The sequence below is a fragment of the Cherax quadricarinatus genome, chromosome 62, assembly GCF_038502225.1.
Source record: "Cherax quadricarinatus isolate ZL_2023a chromosome 62, ASM3850222v1, whole genome shotgun sequence".
NCBI classification, from domain to species: domain Eukaryota; kingdom Metazoa; phylum Arthropoda; class Malacostraca; order Decapoda; family Parastacidae; genus Cherax; species Cherax quadricarinatus.
Genome location: NC_091353.1, coordinates 4,865,008 through 4,886,857, shown reverse-complemented (window position 1 = coordinate 4,886,857; position 21,850 = coordinate 4,865,008). Strand labels below are relative to the sequence as shown.

General features: G+C 47.8%; 1 protein-coding gene across 1 annotated transcript in view; it reads left to right on the top strand.

Annotated features, from left to right (window-relative positions):
* The window catches only part of LOC128687311 (uncharacterized), a gene marked incomplete in the record, with an annotated part of 219,822 nt that overhangs the window by 151,699 nt on the left and 46,273 nt on the right, over positions 1 to 21,850 (top strand). Inside the window, 1 exon segment of the mRNA XM_070098341.1 lies at positions 16,526 to 16,702. Within this exon segment, the coding sequence (XP_069954442.1) occupies positions 16,526 to 16,702 (177 nt within the window).

Sequence of the window (21,850 nt, the reverse complement as noted above, 5' to 3'; positions counted from 1 at the left end):
GACACCTGCTGTCACTGTTCACCTAGCAGTAAGTAGGTACCTAGGTGTTAGTCACCTTACACCTGCTGTAACTGTTCACCTAGCAGTAAGTAAGTACCTAGGTGTTAGTCACCTTACACCTGCTGTCACTGTTCACCTAGCAGTAAGTAGGTACCTAGGTGTTAGTCACCTTACACCTGCTGTCACTGTTCACCTAGCAGTAAGTAGGTACCTAGGTGTTAGTCACCTTACACCTGCTGTCACTGTTCACCTAGCAGTAAGTAGGTACCTAGGTGTTAGTCACCTTACACCTGCTGTCACTGTTCACCTAGCAGTAAGTAGGTACCTAGGTGTTAGTCACCTTACACCTGCTGTAACTGTTCACCTAGCAGTAAGTAGGTACCTAGGTGTTAGTCACCTTACACCTGCTGTCACTGTTCACCTAGCAGTAAGTAGGTACCTAGGTGTTAGTCACCTTACACCTGCTGTAACTGTTCACCTAGCAGTAAGTAGGTACCTAGGTGTTAGTCACCTTACACCTGCTGTCACTGTTCACCTAGCAGTAAGTAGGTACCTAGGTGTTAGTTACCTTACACCTGCTGTCACTGTTCACCTAGCAGTAAGTAGGTACCTAGGTGTTAGTCACCTTACACCTGCTGTAACTGTTCACCTTGCACTAAGTAGGTACCTAGGTGTTAGTCACCTTACACCTGCTGTAACTGTTCACCTTGCACTAAGTAGGTACCTAGGTGTTAGTCACCTTACACCTGCTGTAACTGTTCACCTTGCACTAAGTAGGTGCTAATAGAAAGATTATTATTATTATTATTATTATTATTATTATTATTATTATTCCATTATCACCTTATCTTTTATTCGTGATGCTGCTGGTAAGAGTCTTCTCCTCCTTCTCCATCTCCTCCTCCTCCTTCATCTCCTCCTCCAACACCTCCTCCAACACCTCCTCCAGCACCTCCTCCTCCAACACCTCCAACACCTCCTCCAGCACCTCCTCCAACACCTCCTCCAGCACCTCCTCCAACACCTCCAACACTTCCTCCAGCACCTCCTCCAACACCTCCTCCAACACCTCCTCCAGCACCTCCTCCAACACCTCCTCCAACACCTCCTCCAGCACCTCCTCCAACACCTCCAACACTTCCTCCAGCACCTCCTCCAACACCTCCTCCAACACCTCCTCCAACACCTCCAACACCTCCTCCAACACCTCCTCCAACACCTCCAACACCTCCTCCAGCACCTCCTCCAACACCTCCTCCAACACCTCCTCCAGCACCTCCTCCAACACCTCCAACACTTCCTCCAGCACCTCCTCCAACACCTCCTCCAACACCTCCTCCAACACCTCCAACACCTCCTCCAACACCTCCTCCAACACCTCCAACACCTCCTCCAACACCTCCTCCAGCACCTCCTCCTCTGAATGACGCATTTGGGTGTCGCGAGAGAAAGTCTAAAGTGGCTTGAATCACCTTGAACAAGTGTCTGCAACACCTCAACCCTCTTATTGTTATTGTTGCCGTTTTTAAGTCTTTCTCTCTCTCTCTCTCTCTCTCTCTCTCTCTCTCTCTCTCTCTCTCTCTCTCTCTCTCTCTCTCTCTCTCTCTCTCTCTTGCCTAGGCAGATAATATTGCACAACACTTCTACAGAGAGGGAAGCTGGAAGGAAGTAAAGGATGAAGGAAGAGGGGAAGGAAGGAAGAGGGGAAGGAAGGAAGAGGGGAAGGAAGGAAGAGGGGAAAGAGGGAAGTAATGCAAATGAAAAATAGTCACACAGACGTCATCAATATATGTATGACAGTGTAGGTTAACAATGGTCCCGGTTAATACACAAAGGTTAGTTAACTGCGTTGTTAAACGTCCATCAAACACACTAAAGTTATTAAGGTTGAATCTCGCCTGTCAACCACCGGATAAGAATACTTTATTACCGATACTAGGGATTAAAATTCATTCTCAGTGTATATACACTGTGATATACACCTCTCAGTGTATATATACTGAGATATACACCTCTCAGTGTATATACACTGAGATATACACCTCTCAGTGTATATACACTGAGATATATACCTCTCAGTGTATATACACTGAGATATACACCTCTTAGTGTATATACACTGAGATATACACCTCTCAGTGTATATACACTGAGATATATACCTCTCAGTGTATATACACCTCTCAGTGTATATACACTGAGATATACACCTCTCAGTGTATATACACTGTGATATACACCTCTCAGTGTATATACACTGAGATATACACCTCTCAGTGAATATACACTGACATATACACCTGTCAGTGAATATACACTGAGATATACACCTGTCAGTGTATATACACTGAGATATACACCTGTCAGTGAATATACACTGAGATATACACCTGTCAGTGTATATACACTGAGATATACACCTCTCAGTGAATATACACTGAGATATACACCTCTCAGTGTATATACACTGAGATATACACCTCTCAGTGTATATACACTGAGATATACACCTCTCAGTGTATATACACTGTGATATACACCTCTCAGTGTATATACACCTCTCAGTGTATATACACTGAGATATACACCTCTCAGTGAATATACACTGACATATACACCTGTCAGTGAATATACACTGAGATATACACCTGTCAGTGTATATACACTGAGATATACACCTGTCAGTGAATATACACTGAGATATACACCTGTCAGTGTATATACACTGAGATATACACCTCTCAGTGAATATACACTGAGATATACACCTCTCAGTGTATATACACTGAGATATACACCTCTCAGTGTATATACACTGAGATATACACCTCTCAGTGTATATACACTGTGATATACACCTCTCAGTGTATATACACCTCTCAGTGTATATACACTGAGATATACACCTCTCAGTGTATATACACTGAGATATACACCTCTCAGTGTATATACACTGAGATATACACCTCTCAGTGTATATACACTGAGATATACACCTCTCAGTGTATATACACTGAGATATACACCTCTCAATGTATATACACTGAGATATACACTTCTCAGTGTATATACACTGTGATATACACCTCTCAGTGTATATACACTGAGATATACACCTCTCAGTGTATATACACTGAGATATACACCTCTCAGTGTATATACACTGTGATATACACCTCTCAGTGTATATACACTGAGATATACACCTCTCAGTGTATATACACTGTGATATACACCTCTCAGTGTATATACACTGTGATATACACCTCTCTGTATATACACTGAGATATACACCTCTCAGTGTATATACACTGTGATATACACCTCTCAGTGTATATACACTGTGATATACACCTCTCTGTATATACACTGAGATATACACCTCTAGGTATGTAGAGCCATGAATATACACGCCCAGCTGTAAGTTACCTTTAATATTAATAACAAGAGAGAGAGAGAGAGAGAGAGAGAGAGAGAGAGAGAGAGAGAGAGAGAGAGAGAGAGAGAGAGAGAGAGAGAGAGAGAGAGAGAGTGAGAGAGAGAGAGAGAGAGAGAGAGAGAGAGAGAGAGAGAGAGAGAGCATCACCAGATGGTAACCCGGAGATAACTATCACATTAACAAGTGATATTTAATGCTTCTCTCTCTACGTCCTCATGTTATATGTCCATATTTGTGTTTATGTTCTGGAAGTCAAGTTTGATCCAAGGGGAGGGAAGCTTAAGTTCTTACTGATGTACGCAGAGGTTCACCTGAAGGTTCACCTGAGGAGCCAGGAGCTGAGACTCAACACAAACATACACACAGGAAAATATGTAAATAGGGAGATAGAAGGTATACTTCCTGGAGGGTGAGAGGGAACACTGGTGAGAGGGAACACTGGTGAGAGGGAACACTGGTGAGAGGGAACACTGGTGGGAGGGAACACTGGTGAGAGGGAACACTGGTGAGAGGGAACACTGGTGGGAGGGAACACTGGAGAGAGGGAACACTGGTGGGAGGGAACACTGGTGGGAGGGAACACTGGTGAGAGGGAACACTGGTGAAAGGGAACACTGGTGAGAGGGAACACTGGTGGGAGGGAACACTGGTGAGAGGGAACACTGGTGAGAGGGAACACTGGTGAGAGGGAACACTGGTGAGAGGGAACACTGGTGAGAGGGAACACTGGTGAGAGGGAACACTGGTGAGAGGGAATACTGGTGAGAGAGAACACTGGTGAGAGGGAACACTGGTGAGAGGGAACACTGGTGAGAGGGAACACTGGTGAGAGGGAACACTGGTGAGAGGGAACACTGGTGAGAGGGAACACTGGTGAGAGGGAACACTGGTGAGAGGGAACACTGGTGAGAGGGAACACTGGTGAGAGGGAACACTGGTGAGAGGGAACACTGGTGGGAGGGAACACTGGTGAGAGGGAACACTGGTGAGAGGGAACACTGGTGAGAGGGAACACTGGTGAGAGGGAACACTGGTGAGAGGGAACACTGGTGAGAGGGAACACTGGTGAGAGGGAACACTGGTGAGAAGGAACACTGGTGAGAGGGAACACTGGTGAGAGGGAACACTGGTGAGAGGGAACACTGGTGAGAGGGAACACTGGTGGGAGGGAACACTGGTGAGAGGGAACACTGGTGAGAGGGAACACTGGTGAGAGGGAACACTGGTGAGAGGGAACACTGGTGAGAGGGAACACTGGTGAGAGGGAACACTGGTGAGAGGGAACACTGGTGAGAGGGAACACTGGTGAGAGGGAACACTGGTGAGAGGGAACACTGGAGGGAGGGAACACTGGAGTGAGGGAACACTGGTGAGAGGGAACACTGGTGAGAGGGAACACTGGTGAGAGGTAACACTGGTGAGAGGGAACACTGGTGAGAGGGAACACTGGTGAGAGGGAACACTGGACGGAGGAACACTGGTGGGAGGGAACACTGGTGAGAGGGAACACTGGTGAGAGGGAACACTGGTGAGAGGGAACACTGGACGGAGGGAACACTGGTGGGAGGGAACACTGGAGGGAGGGAACACAGGTGGGAGGGAACACTGGAGGGAGGGAACACAGGTGGGAGGGAACACTGGAGGGAGGGAACACAGGTGAGAGGGAACACTGGAGGGAGGGAACACTGGTGAGAGGGAACACTGGTGGGAGGGAACACTGGTGAGAGGGAACACTGGTGAGAGGGAACACTGGTGAGAGGGAACAATGGTGAGAGGCAACACTGGTGAGAGGGAACACTGGTGAGAGGGAACACTGGTGAGAGGGAATACTGGTGAGAGGGAACACTGGAGGGAGGGAACACTGGTGAGAGGGAACACTGGACGGAGGAACACTGGTGGGAGGGAACACTGGTGAGAGGGAACACTGGTGAGAGGGAACACTGGACGGAGGGAACACTGGTGGGAGGGAACACTGGTGAGAGTGAACACTGGAGGGAGGGAACACAGGTGGGAGGGAACACTGGAGGGAGGGAACACAGGTGGGAGGGAACACTGGAGGGAGGGAACACAGGTGGGAGGGAACACTGGAGGGAGGGAACACAGGTGGGAGGGAACACTGGAGGGAGGGAACACAGGTGAGAGGGAACACTGGAGGGAGGGAACACAGGTCGGAGGGAACACTGGAGGGAGGGAACACTGGTGAGAGGGAACACTGGAGGGAGGGAACACAGGTGAAAGGGAACACTGGAGGATGGGAACACAGGTGGGAGGGAACACTGGTGAGAGGGAACACTGGTGAGAGGGAAAAATGGACGGAGGGAACACAGGTGGGAGGGTACGCTGGTGGGAGGGAACACAGGAGGGAGGGAACACAGGTGGGAGGGAACACTGGAGGGAGGGAACACTGGAGGGAGGGAACACTGGGGGAGGGAACACAGGTGGGAGGGAACATTGGTGGGAGGGAACACAGGTGGGAGGGATCGCAGGTGGGAGGGAACACAGGTGGGAGGAAGCACAGGTGGGAGGGAACACAGGTGAGAGGGAACACAGGTGGGAGGGAACACAAGTGGGAGGGAACACAAGTGAGAGGGAACACAGGTGGGAAGGAACACAGGCGGGAGGGAACACAGGTGGGAGGGAACACAGGTGGGAGGGAACACAGGTGGGAGGAAGCACAGGTGGGAGGGAACACAGATGGGAGGTGACACAGGTGGGAGGGAACACATGTGGGAATGAACACAGGTGGGAGGGAACACAGGTGGGAGGAAACACAGGTGGGAGGAAGCACAGGTGGGAGGGAACACAGGTGGGAGGGAACACAGGTGGGAAGGAAGACAGGTGGGAAGGAACACAGGTGGGAAGGAACACAGGTGGGAGGGAACACAGGTCGGAGGGAACACAGGTGGGAGGGAACACAGGTGAGAGGGATCACAGGTGGGAGGGAACACAGGTGGGAGGAAGCACAGGTGGGAGGGAACACAGGTGGGAGGGAACACATTTGGGAGGGAGCACAGGTGAGAGGGAACACAGGTGGGAGGAAACACAGGTGGGAGGGAACACAGGTGGGAGGGATCACAGGTGGGAGGGAACACAGGTGGGAGGGAACACAGGTGGGAGGGAACACAGGTGGGAGGGATCACAGGTGGGAGGGAACACAGGTGGGAGGGAACACAGGTAGGAGGGAACACAGGTGGGAGGGAAGACAGGTGGGAGGGAACACAGGTGGGAGGGAACACAGGTGGGAGGGAACGCAGGTGGGAGGGAACACAGGAGGGAGGGAACACAGGTGGGAGGGAACACAGGTAGGAGGGAACACAGGTGGGAGGGAAGACAGGTGGGAGGGAACACAGGTGGGAGGGAACACAGGTGGGAGGGAACGCAGGTGGGAGGGAACACAGGAGGGAGGGAACACAGGTGGGAGGAAAGAGAAGAAGGAATAAACAGAGGAACGAAGGAAAGAAAGCAAAAAGGGAGGAATGGGAGAATAAAGGGAGAAAGGAAGGAAGAGAGAGTAACAACCTTGACCCTGACCTCCCTCAGTTTGAGACAGTAAAACCTTGACCATGACCTCCCTCAGTTTGAGACAGTAACAACCTTGACCCTGACCTCCCTCAGTTTGAGACAGTAAAACCTTGACCATGACCTCCCTCAGTTTGAGACAGTAAAACCTTGACCATGACCTCCCTCAGTTTGAGACAGTAACAACCTTGACCCTGACCTCCCTCAGTTTGAGACAGTAAAACCTTGACCATGACCTCCCTCAGTTTGAGACAGTAACAACCTTGACCCTGACCTCCCTCAGTTTGAGACAGTAACAACCTTGGCCATGACCTCCCTCAGTTTGAGACAGTAATAACCTTGACCATGACCTCCCTCAGTTTGAGACAGTAACAACCTTGACCCTGACCTCCCTCAGTTTGAGACAGTAACAACCTTGACCCTGACCTCCCTCAGTTTGAGACAGTAACAACCTTGGCCATGACCTCCCTCAGTTTGAGACGGTAAAACCTTGACCATGACCTCCCTCAGTTTGAGACAGTAAAACCTTGACCCTGACCTCCCTCAGTTTGAGACAGTAAAACCTTGACCCTGACCTCCCTCAGTTTGAGACAGTAACAACCTTGACCATGACCTCCCTCAGTTTGAGACAGTAATAACCTTGACCCTGACCTCCCTCAGTTTGAGACAGTAACAACCTTGACCATGACCTCCCTCAGTTTGAGACAGTAACAACCTTGACCATGACCTCCCTCAGTTTGAGACAGTAACAACCTTGACCATGACCTCCCTCAGTTTGAGACAGTAAAACCTTGACCATGACCTCCCTCAGTTTGAGACAGTAACAACCTTGACCATGACCTCCCTCAGTTTGAGACAGTAACAACCTTGACCATGACCTCCCTCAGTTTGAGACAGTAAAACCTTGACCATGACCTCCCTCAGTTTGAGACAGTAACAACCTTGACCATGACCTCCCTCAGTTTGAGACAGTAACAACCTTGACCATGACCTCCCTCAGTTTGAGACAGTAACAACCTTGACCATGACCTCCCTCAGTTTGAGACATTAACAACCTTGACCATGACCTCCCTCAGTTTGAGACAGTAATAACCTTGACCCTGACCTCCCTCAGTTTGAGACAGTAAAACCTTGACCATGACCTCCCTCAGTTTGAGACAGTAACAACCTTGACCATGACCTCCCTCAGTTTGAGACAGTAATAACCTTGACCATGACCTTCCTCAGTTTGAGACAGTAATAACCTTGACCATGACCTCCCTCAGTTTGAGACAGTAACAACCTAGACCATGACCTCCCTCAGTTTGAGACAGTAATAACCTTGACCATGACCTCCCTCAGTTTGAGACAGTAACAACCTTGACCATGACCTCCCTCAGTTTGAGACAGTAACAACCTTGACCATGACCTCCCTCAGTTTGAGATAGTAATAACCTTGACCATGACCTCCCTCAGTTTGAGATAGTAATAACCTTGACCATGACCTCCCTCAGTTTGAGACAGTAACAACCTTGACCATGACCTCCCTCAGTTTGAGACAGTAATAACCTTGACCATGACCTCCCTCAGTTTGAGACAGTAAAACCTTGACCATGACCTCCCTCAGTTTGAGACATTAACAACCTTGACCATGACCTCCCTCAGTTTGAGACAGTAACAACCTTGACCATGACCTCCCTCAGTTTGAGATAGTAATAACCTTGACCATGACCTCCCTCAGTTTGAGACAGTAACAACGTTGACCATGACCTCCCTCAGTTTGAGACAGTAACAACCTTGACCATGACCTCCCTCAGTTTGAGATAGTAATAACCTTGACCATGACCTCCCTCAGTTTGAGATAGTAATAACCTTGACCATGACCTCCCTCAGTTTGAGACAGTAACAACCTTGACCATGACCTCCCTCAGTTTGAGATAGTAATAACCTTGACCATGACCTCCCTCAGTTTGAGATAGTAATAACCTTGACCATGACCTCCCTCAGTTTGGGACAGTAATAACCTTGACCCTGACCTCCCTCAGTTTGAGACAGTAAAACCTTGACCATGACCTCCCTCAGTTTGAGACAGTAACAACCTTGACCATGACCTCCCTCAGTTTGAGACAGTAAAACCTTGACCATGACCTCCCTCAGTTTGAGACATTAACAACCTTGACCATGACCTCCCTCAGTTTGAGACAGTAACAACCTTGACCATGACCTCCCTCAGTTTGAGACAGTAATAACCTTGACCCTGACCTCCCTCAGTTTGAGACAGTAAAACCTTGACCATGACCTCCCTCAGTTTGAGACAGTAACAACCTTGACCATGACCTCCCTCAGTTTGAGACAGTAAAACCTTGACCATGACCTCCCTCAGTTTGAGACAGTAACAACCTTGACCATGACCTCCCTCAGTTTGAGACAGTAAAACCTTGACCATGACCTCCCTCAGTTTGAGACAGTAACAACCTTGACCATGACCTCCCTCAGTTTGAGACAGTATCAACCTTGACCATGACCTCCCTCAGTTTGAGACAGTAAAACCTTGACCATGACCTCCCTCAGTTTGAGACAGTAATAACCTTGACCATGACCTCCCTCAGTTTGAGACAGTAACAACCTTGACCATGACCTCCCTCAGTTTGAGACAGTAATAACCTTGACCATGACCTCCCTCAATTTGAGACAGTAACAACCTTGACCATGACCTCCCTCAGTTTGAGACAGTAATAACCTTGACCCTGACCTCCCTCAGTTTGAGACAGTAATAACCTTGACCATGACCTCCCTCAGTTTGAGACAGTAACAACCTTGACCATGACCTCCCTCAGTTTGAGACAGTAACAACCTTGACCATGACCTCCCTCAGTTTGAGACATTAACAACCTTGACCATGACCTCCCTCAGTTTGAGACAGTAAAACCTTGACCATGACCTCCCTAAGTTTGAGACAGTAACAACCTTGACCATGACCTCCCTCAGTTTGAGACAGTAAAACCTTGACCATGACCTCCCTCAGTTTGAGACAGTAACAACCTTGACCATGACCTCCCTCAGTTTGAGACAGTAATAACCTTGACCATGACCTCCCTCAGTTTGAGATAGTAACAACCTTGACCATGACCTCCCTCAGTTTGAGACATTAACAACCTTGACCATGACCTCCCTCAGTTTGAGACAGTAACAACCTTGACCATGACCTCCCTCAGTTTGAGACAGTAAAACCTTGACCATGACCTCCCTCAGTTTGAGACAGTAACAACCTTGACCATGACCTCCCTCAGTTTGAGATAGTAACAACCTTGACCATGACCTCCCTCAGTTTGAGACAGTAAAACCTTGACCATGACCTCCCTCAGTTTGAGACAGTAACAACCTTGACCATGACCTCCCTCAGTTTGAGACAGTAATAACCTTGACCATGACCTCCCTCAGTTTGAGACAGTAACGACCTTGACCATGACCTCCCTCAGTTTGAGACAGTAACGACCTTGACCATGACCTCCCTCAGTTTGAGACAGTAACGACCTTGACCATGACCTCCCTCAGTTTGAGACAGTAAAACCTTGACCATGACCTCCCTCAGTTTGAGACATTAACAACCTTGACCATGACCTCCCTCAGTTTGAGACAGTAACAACCTTGACCATGACCTCCCTCAGTTTGAGACAGTAATAACCTTGACCATGACCTCCCTCAGTTTGAGACAGTAAAACCTTGACCATGACCTCCCTCAGTTTGAGACAGTAACAACCTTGACCATGACCTCCCTCAGTTTGAGACAGTAACAACCTTGACCATGACCTCCCTCAGTTTGAGACAGTAATAACCTTGACCATGACCTCCCTCAGTTTGAGACAGTAACAACCTTGACCATGACCTCCCTCAGTTTGAGACAGTAATAACCTTGACCCTGACCTCCCTCAGTTTGAGACAGTAAAACCTTGACCATGACCTCCCTCAGTTTGAGACAGTAATAACCTTGACCATGACCTCCCTCAGTTTGAGACAGTAACAACCTTGACCATGACCTCCCTCAGTTTGAGACAGTAACAACCTTGACCATGACCTCCCTCAGTTTGAGACAGTAACAACCTTGACCATGACCTCCCTTGACCCTAATTACTTCATTCATTTTTACGTGATAAACGACCTGTCGCTCCGCCATTCATTATTACATGCGAGTGAACGACCTATCGTTCCCCCATATATTATTATATGTTAGTACACGACCTGTCGCTGTCCCATTCATTATTACATACTAGTACACGACCTGTCGCTCCGCCATTCATAATTACATGCTAGTACACGACCTGTCGTTCCGTCATTCATTATTACATGCTAAGACACGACCTCTGAGACAAGTGCCTCATTGCTTGACCAACACGATACCCCACAACAAGCAGGTATAATCACAGACAACACCACAGACCACTACAAGCAGATACAATCACAGACAACAGCACAGACCACTACAGCAGGTACAATCACAGACAACACCACAGACCACTATAAGCAGATATAATCACAGACAACACCACAGACCACTACAAGCAGGTACAATCACAGACAACACCACAGACCACTACAGTAGGTACAATCACAGACAACACCACAGACCACTACAAGCAGATATAATCACAGACAACACCACAGACCACTACAAGCAGGTACAATCACAGACAACACCACAGACCACTACAAGCAGGTACAATCACAGACAACACCACAGACCACTACAAGCAGGTACAATCACAGACAACACCACAGACCACTACAAGCAGGTACAATCACAGACAACACCACAGACCACTACAAGCAGGTACAATCACAGACAACACCACAGACCACTAGAAGCAGGTACAATCACAGACAACACCACAGACCACAACAAGCAGGTACAATCACAGACAACATCACAGACCACTACAAGCAGGTACAATCACAGACAACACCACAGACCACTACAAGCATGTACAATCACAGACAACACGACCTGTCGCTGTCCCACTCATTATTACATGCTAGTACACGACCTGTCGTTCCGTCATTCATTATTACATGCTAAGACACTACCTGTCGCTCCGCCATTCATTATTACATGCGAGTGCACGACCTATCGTTCCCCCATATATTATTATATGTTAGTACACGACCTGTCGCTGTCCCATTCATTATTACATACTAGTACACGACCTGTCGCTCCGCCATTCATAATTACATGCTAGTACACGACCTGTCGTTCCGTCATTCATTATTACATGCTAAGACACGACCTCTGAGACAAGTGCCTCATTGCTTGACCAACACGATACCCCACAACAAGCAGGTATAATCACAGACAACACCACAGACCACAACAAGCAGGTATAATCACAGACAACACCACAGACCACAACAAGCAGGTACAATCACAGACAACACCACAGACCACAACAAGCATGTACAATCACAGACAACACGACCTGTCGCTGTCCCATTCATTATTACATGCTAGTACACGACCTGTCGTTCCGTCATTCATTATTACATGCTAAGACACGACCTCTGAGACAAGTGCCTCATTGCTTGACCAACACGATACCCCACAACAAGCAGGTACAATCACAGACAACACCACAGACCACAACAAGCAGATATAATCACAGACAACACCACAGACCACTACAAGCAGATATAATCACAGACAACACCACAGACCACTACAAGCAGGTACAATCACAGACAGCACCACAGACCACTACAAGCAGATATAATCACAGACAACACCACAGACCACTACAAGCAGATATAATCACAGACAACACCACAGACCACTACAAGCAGATATAATCACAGACAACACCACAGACCACTACAAGCAGATATAATCACAGACAACATCACAGACCACTACAAGCAGGTACAATCACAGACAACACCACAGACCACTACAAGCAGATATAATCACAGACAACATCACAGACCACTACAAGCAGGTATAATCACAGACAACACCACAGACCACTACAAGCAGATATAATCACAGACAACACCACAGACCACTACAAGCAGATATAATCACAGACAACATCACAGACCACTACAAGCAGGTACAATCACAGACAACACCACAGACCACTACAAGCAGGTACAATCACAGACAACACCACAGACCACTACAAGCAGATATAATCACAGACAACACCACAGACCACTACAAGCAGGTATAATCACAGACAACACCACAGACCACTACAAGCAGATATAATCACAGACAACACCACAGACCACTACAAGCAGATATAATCACAGACAACACCACAGACCACTACAAGCAGGTATAATCACAGACAACACCACAGACCACTACAAGCAGGTATAATCACAGACAACACCACAGACCACTACAAGCAGGTATAATCACAGACAACACCACAGACCACTACAAGCAAGTATAATCACAGACAACACCACAGACCACTACAAGCAGATATAATCACAGACAACACCACAGACCACTACAAGCAGGTACAATCACAGACAACACCACAGACCACTACAAGCAGCTATAATCACAGACAACACCACAGACCACTACAAGCAGCTATAATCACAGACAACACCACAGACCACTATCCTACCTTTCTCATAACCAACTTATCTAAACTGCCTCAAGAAACAAGAAAGATCTCATTTCGCCTGCATAATGAGACATCGATAAACAACCAAAAACTAGCACTAGGTGTCATTGACTGGCAGAGAGAGCTAAATGACAGTAATAATATCGATCAACATGTCGAATTTTTTTTACATAAAACCTTAAACCTCTACAACAAACATTGCCCAATCAAAACGAAACAGATCACAGAAAAACTAAACAGCCCATGGCTAGGAAGAAGTACTTCAAATCTATTAATAAAAAATACTAACTTGAAAAACAGTTTAGATTAGGCTTAATTACTAAAGAATTTACTAAAAGATACACATAAATACTCACAAAACTAATACGTAAATCAAAGCAAATGTGTTATGAAAAAAGATTTAGTGAAATGAAAGGTGATATGAAAAGTACCTGGCAAACCCTCTCCAAAATTTTGGGCTCAAGGAAACCGACTGGAAATAGAGAGATAGACTTAACTAAACCAGATGTACCTCACATGAAACCTGTAGACACGGCCGACAAATTTATTGTCTTCTTCTCTACTGTAGGATCAAAACTAGCAAGCCAAATTCCCAGCTCAAATACCCATCTGAGCGAGTACCTCACTGGCAACTATCCAAATACTCTATTTTCTAGCTACAACTAATCCCACTGACGTCTCACTCATCATTAATGAACAAATCAGGTGATCTAGATAACTTGCCACCATTCATACATAAAAAAGCTGCACCAGAACTGTCGCCCATTATTGCAACAATGTTTAACAAATCTATAGCTTCCTCAACCTTCCCATCCAGACTCAAGACAGCAAGGGTCACCCCGATCCACAAAGGTGGAGATCCAATGATTTGAACAATTACAGACCCATATCAAACTTGCCCTTACTAACCAAGATATTTGACAAAATAATACGCAAGTGACTTTACTCCTACCTTACATCCAACAACATACTTAACCCATGACAGTTTGGATTTAGACCAAAAAATAGTACGAATGACGCTATTATACAAATGCTTGACCTAATATACACAGCTCTTGATAAAAATGAATATTCTCTGGGGCTCTTTATCGACCTAAGAAAAGTGTTTGACACAGTTGACCACAATCTCTGGCACCTCAAACTGAATCATTATGGCATAAGAGGACATTCTCTTGACTACCTAAAATCCTGTCTTAACGACAGACACCAGTATGTACATGCAAATGGGGTCAACTCCGCTATCCAACCTGTAGCTGTAGGAGTACCCCAGGGTAGTGTCCTAGGCCCACTCCTCTTTCATCTACATCAATGATCTCCCCAATATATCCCAACTCATTAAACCAGTTCTATTCCCAGATGACACTACTTGTGTCTACTCCCACTCAGCTGTGCTTAGAAACACTGTAAACAATGAACTGCTAAAGATATATACTTGGATGATGACTAACAACCTCACTCTCAACACAGACAAAACATACTTCATGCTGTTTGGCAACAGAGCCTCAAATATCCAACTTAACATACTGCTAAATGGTTCCCCAATATCAAGACACATGGAGGCAAATTTCTAGGTCTTCTCCTTGACTGTAATCTTAAATTTCAGTTCCATACCCATCACATAACCAAGAAAATTTCCAAATCAGTAGAATCCTTTCCAAGATACGATACCATGTACCATAAACGACTCTCCGTACCCTGTACCACTCTCTAATATACCCTTACCTCACCTATGGTATTTGTGCCTGGGGCTCAACCACAGCCAACCACCTTAGACCCTTAATAATCCAACAAAAAGCTGGTGTGCGGGTGATAACCAGCTCCTGGGCTAGACAGCACACTCCACCACTTCTCAAAAGACTCAACTTGCTAAATATACAAGACATACACTCTTATTATTGGTACTTACTACATATACAGAACATTAAACTCCACTATAAACCCTCTCGTAAAACTTCTTAACAGTTACAACAGAATGCACAGTCACAATACAATGCATAAGGCACTTTTCAACATCCCCGGAGTCAGACTCTCACTATGTAACAACGCTATGCACATAAAAGGCCAGAAGATCTGGAACTCGCTACCGGAACAGGTCAAGGATCCCTGACAACTTATAAATTTAGGATTTTGCTAAAAAAATCATCTTATCTCTCAATATTAACCAAATCAACTAAAACATCTGCTAATTAGCTTCATTATATGACCTCCTGGCTTTTAATTCTGCCAATCCATAATATATTACCACCTGCACCGAACCCTACTCCACCTTACCACCTCTCACTTATATTAAGTTTAAATAAACTTTAGAATAGTTAACCACTATCTCTGGAGTTTACCTGGAGTTTACCTGGAGAGAGTTCCGGGGGTCAACGCCCCCGCGGCCCGGTCTGTGACCAGGCCTCCTGGTGGATCAGAGGCTGATCAACCAGGCTGTTGCTGCTGGCTGCACGCAAACCAACGTACGAGCCACAGCCCGGCTGATCCGGAACTGACTTTAGGTGCTTGTCCAGTGCCAGCTTGAAGACTGCCAGGGGTCTGTTGGTAATCCCCCTTATGTGTGCTGGGAGGCAGTTGAACAGTCTCGGGCCCCTGACACTTATTGTATGGTCTCTTAACGTGCTAGTGACACCCCTGCTTTTCATTGGGGGGATGTTGCATCGTCTGCCAAGTCTTTTGCTTTCTTGTCTACTTTTAAGTATAGTTACTATGTACTATTATCTTATCTAGTTTTAATTAGTTTTATTAGGAGTAGTTTGCCCAAAATGCCTGGGCATGACAGTGTCTATCTTGGTACTTAGCAAATCACAACTGTAATTACACTTTCTAACCTTGACAAACAAATAAACTTTACATTACACGACCTGTCGTCCCCTCATTTATTTCCACTTGCTAAAATAAAGCACCTGTCGTTCCCCATTTATTATTACATAGCAATAAATTAGCTGTCGTTCTTCCCCAGGTAATCAGTGCGGGCGACCAGGACGACCAGTGAACGGCACAGTCTCCACGACAGGTCGTTTCTACTTCCCAGGGGAACGAGTCGCCTACAAGTGCTTGGAAGGATTCGTTCTCTTCGGAGGAGAAGAGAGAACGTGTCAGAAGAACGGCAGCTGGAGCGGCGACGTTCCTCTGTGTGGTGAGTGTGTGTGTGTCTTGTCGAGAGAACGGCATGTCGGAACGACAAAATGTGAGAGAATGTTTCTCTGTGTGGAGCTTTATGATGTTTCGCTCAGTGTAGAGCTTTATGATGTTACACACTGCGTAGAGCTTTATGTTCCACTCTGTGTAGAGCTTTATGATGTTTCACTCTGCGTAGAGCTTTATGTTCCACTCTGTGTAGAGCTTTATGATGTTTCACTCTGCGTAGAGCTTTATGTTCCACTCTGTGTAGAGCTTTATGATGTTTCACTCTGCGTAGAGCTTTATGATGTTTCGCTCAGTGTAGAGCTTTATGATATTTCACTCTGTGTAGAGCTTTATGTTCCACTCTGTGTAGAGCTTTATGATGTTTCACTCTGCGTAGAGCTTTATGATGTTTCGCTCAGTGTAGAGCTTTATGATGTTTCACTCTGTGTAGAGCTTTATGTTCTACTCTGTGTAGAGCTTTACGTTTCACTCTGCGTAGAGCTTTATGTTCCACTCTGTGTAGAGCTTTATGTTTCACTCCGTGTAGAGCTTTATGATGTTTCGCTCAGTGTAGAGCTTTATGATGTTTCACTCTGTGTAGAGCTTTATGTTCCACTATGCTTAGAGCTTTATGATGTTTCACTCTGTGTAGAGCTTTATGTTCCACTCTGTGTAGAGCTTTATGATGTTTCACTCTGCGTAGAGCTTTATGTTCCACTCTGTGTAGAGCTTTATGTTTCACTCTGTGTAGAGCTTTATGACATTTCGCTCAGTGTAGAGCTTTATGATGTTTCACTGTGTAGAGCTTTGTGTTCCACTCTGTGTAGAGCTTTATGATGTTTCACTCTGCGTAGAGCTTTATGTTCCACTCTGTGTAGTTTATGTTTCACTCTGTGTAGAGCTTTATGATGTTTCGCTCAGTGTAGAGCTTTATGATGTTTCACTCTGTGTAGAGCTTTATGTTCCACTCTGTGTAGAGCTTTATGATGTTTCGCTCAGTGTAGAGCTTTATGTTTCACTCTGTGTAGAGCTTTATGATGTTTCACTCTGTGTAGAGCTTTATAATGTTCCACTCTGTGTAGAGCTTTATGATTCGCTCAGTGTAGAGCTTTATGATGTTTCACTCTGTGTAGAGCTTTATGATGTTTCACTCTGTGTAGAGCTTTATGATGTTTCGCTCAGTGTAGAGCTTTATGATGTTTCACTCTGTGTAGAGCTTTATGTTTCACTCTGTGTAGAGCTTTATAATGTTCCACTCTGTGTAGAGCTTTATGATGTTTCGCTCAGTGTAGAGCTTTATGTTTCACTCTGTGTAGAGCTTTATGATGTTTCACTCTGTGTAGAGCTTTATGGTGTTTCACTCTGTGTAGAGCTTTATGATGTTTCGCTCAGTGTAGAGCTTTATGATGTTTCACTCTGTGTAGAGCTTTATGATGTTTCACTCTGTGTAGAGCTTTATAATGTTCCACTCTGTGTAGAGCTTTATGATGTTTCGCTCTGCGTAGAGCTTTATGATGTTTCACTCTGTGTAGAGCTTTATGATGTTTCGCTCAGTGTAGAGCTTTATGATGTTTCACTCTGTGTAGAGCTTTATAATGTTCCACTCTGTGTAGAGCTTTATGATGTTTCACTCTGCGTAGAGCTTTATGGTGTTTCACTCTGCGTAGAGCTTTATGGTGTTTCACTCTGCGTAGAGCTTTATGGCGTTTCGCTCAGTGTAGAGCTTTATGATGTTTCACTCTGTGTAGAGCTTTATGTTTCACTCTGTGTAGAGCTTTATGATGTTTCACTCTGTGTAGAGCTTTATGGTGTTTCACTCTGTGTAGAGCTTTATGATGTTTCACTCTGTGTAGAGCTTTATGTTTCACTCTGTGTAGAGCTTTATGATGTTTCACTCTGTGTAGAGTTTTATGGTGTTTTACTCTGCGTAGAGCTTTATGATGTTTCGCTCAGTGTAGAGGTTTATGATGTTTCACTCTGTGTAGAGCTTTATGTTTCACTCTGTGTAGAGCTTTATGATGTTTCACTCTGCGTAGAGCTTTATGGTGTTTCACTCTGTGTAGAGCTTTGTTTCACTCTGTGTAGAGCTTTATGTTTCACTCTGTGTAGAGCTTTATGATGTTTCACTCTGCGTAGAGCTTTATGGTGTTTCACTCTGTTTAGAGCTTTGTTTCACTCTGTGTAGAGCTTTATGTTTCACTCTGTGTAGAGCTTTATGATGTTTCAACCTGTGTAGAGCTTAGTTAAATCATGTTTCACTGTAGAGCTTCATAAGCTTATATTCCACTCCATGTAGAGCTTTATGATGTTTCACTCCATGTAGAGCTTTATCAAGTCACAACATACACAACCCGCGCTCAGGTGACGGAAGGTTAAAACGACATATCGCCCCAATTGGACCAACAAATACTCAAACTATATCACGGGAGGGAATAGAACCCGCGGTCGGTCATAAAACTCCAGGCGGCATTGAGCCTCTCTATTCTCCGAGAGGCATTTCACTCCAAGGTAAGGCTTTATCAGAGCTCTACACCCGGGCGAATCATTACGATACTGATATCGTCTCTCCCAGACATTTATCTCACGATACTGGACACCGACAGTGACCGGTGAGACAGTACAAATGAAGCAAGTGTGTTTAAGCAAGGCTGGGGCAGGCAAGGCTGGGGTAGGCAAGGCTGGGGTAGGCAAGGCTGGGGTAGGCAAGGCTGGGGTAGGCAAGGCTGGGGTAGGCAAGGCTGGGGTAGGCAAGGCTGGGGCAGGCAAGGCTGGGGTAGGCAAGGCTGGTGTAGGCAAGGCTGGGGTAGGCAAGGCTGGGGTAGGCAAAGTTGGGGTAGGCAAGGCTGGGGTAGGCAAGGCTGGGGCATGCAAGGCTGGGGTAGGCAAGGCTAGGGTAGGCAAGGCTGGGGTAGGCAAGGGTGGGATAGGCAAGAGTGGGATAGGCAAGGGTAAGGTAGGCAAGGCTGGGGTAGGCAAGGCTGGGGTAGGCAAGGCTGGGGTAGGCAAGGCTGGGGTAGGCAAGGCTGGGGTACACAAGACTGGGGTAGGCAAGGCTGGGGTAGGCAAGGCAGGGGTAGGCAAGGTTGGGGTAGGCAAGGCTGGGGTAGGCAAGGCTGGTAAAGGCAAGGCTGGTAAAGGCAAGGGTGGGGTAGGCAAGGCTGGGGCAGGCAAGGCTGGGGTAGGCAAGGCTGGGGTAGGCAAGGGTGGGGTAGGCAAGGCTGGGGTAGGCAAGGCTGGGGCAGGCAAGGCTGAGGTAGGCAAGGCTGGGGTAGGCAAGGCTAGGGTAGGCAAGGCTGGGGTAGGCAAGGCTGGGGTAGGCAAGGCTGGGGCAGGCAAGGGTGGGGTAGGCAAGGGTGGGGTAGGCAAGGGTGGGATAGGCAAGGCTGGGATAGGCAAGGCTGGGGAAGGAAAGGCTGGGGTAGGCAAGGCTGGGGTAGACAAGGCTAGGGTAGGCAAGGCTGGGGTAGGCAAGGCTGGGGTAGGCATGGCTGGGGTAGGCAAGGCTGGGGTAGGCAAGGTTGGGGTAGGCAAGGCTGGGGCAGGCAAGGCTGTAGCAGGCAAGGCTGGGGTAGGCAAGGCTGGGGTAGGCAAGGTTGGGGTAGGCAAGGCTGGGGTAGGCAAGGCTGGGGTAGGCAAAACTGGGGTAGGCAAGGCTGGGGTAGGCAAGGCTGGGGTAGGCAAGGCTGGGGCAGGCAAGGCTGGGGTAGGCAAGGCTGGGGTAGGCAAGGCTGGGGTAGGCAAGGCTGGGGTAGGCAAGGCTGGGGCAGGCAAGGCTGTAGCAGGCAAGGCTGGGGTAGGCAAGGCTGGGGTAAGCAAGGTTGGGGTAGGCAAGGCTGGGGTAGGCAAGGCTGGGGTAGGCAAAACTGGGGTAGGCAAGGCTGGGGTAGGCAAGGCTGGGGTAGGCAAGGCTGGGGCAGGCAAGGCTGGGGTAGGCAAGGCTGGGGTAGGCAAGGCTGGGGTAGGCAAGGCTGGGGTAGGCAAGGCTGGGGCAGGCAAGGCTGTAGCAGGCAAGGCTGGGGTAGGCAAGGCTGGGGTAGGCAAGGCTGGGGCAGACAAGGCTGGGGCAGGCAAGGCTGGGGTAGGCAAGGCTGGGGCAGGCAAGGCTGGGGCAGGCAAGGCTGGGGTAAGCAAGGCTGGGGTAGGCAAGGCTGGGGTAGGCAAGGCTGGGGTAGGCAAGGCTGGGGCAGGCAAGGCTGAGGTAGGCAAGGCTGGGGTAGGCAAGGCTGGGGTAGGCAAGGCTGGGGTAGGCAAGGCTGGGGCAGGCAAGGCTGTAGCAGGCAAGGCTGGGGTAGGCAAGGCTGGGGTAGGCAAGGCTGGGGCAGGCAAGGCTGGGGCAGGCAAGGCTGGGGTAGGCAAGGCTGGGGCAGGCAAGGCTGGGGCAGGCAAGGCTGGGGTAAGCAAGGCTGGGGTAGGCAAGGCTGGAGTAGGCAAGGCTGGGGTAGGCAAGGCTGGGGTAGGCAAGGGTGGGGTAGGCAAGGGTGGGGTAGGCAAGGCTGGGGTACACAAGGCTGGGGAACACAAGACTGGGGTACACAAGACTGGGGTACACAAGGCTGGGGTACACAAGGCTGGGGTACACAAAGCTGGGTTACACAAGGCTGGCGTACACAAGGCTGGGGTACACAAGGCAGGGGTACACAAGACTGGGGTACACAAGACTGGGGTACATAAGGCTGGGGTACACAAGACTGGGGTACACAAGGCTGGGGTACACAAGGCTAAGGTACACAAGGCTGGGGTACACAACGCTGGGGTACACAACGCTGGGGTACACAAGGGTAAGGTACACAAGGCTGGGGTACGCAACGCTGGGGTACAAAAGGCTAAGGTACACAAGGCTGGGGTACACAAGGCTGGGGTACACAACGCTGGGGTACACAAGGCTAAGGTACACAACGCTGGGGTACACAAGGGTAAGGTACACAAGGCTGGGGTACACAAGGGTAAGGTACACAAGGCTGGGGTACACAAGGCTGGGGTACACAAGGCTGGGGTACACAAGGCTGGGGTACACAAGGCTGGGGTACACAAGGCTGGGGTACACAAGGCTAAGGTACACAACGCTGGGGTACACAAGGGTAAGGTACACAAGGCTGGGGTACACAACGCTGGGGTACACAAGGGTAAGGTACACAAGGCTGGGGCACACAAGGCTGGG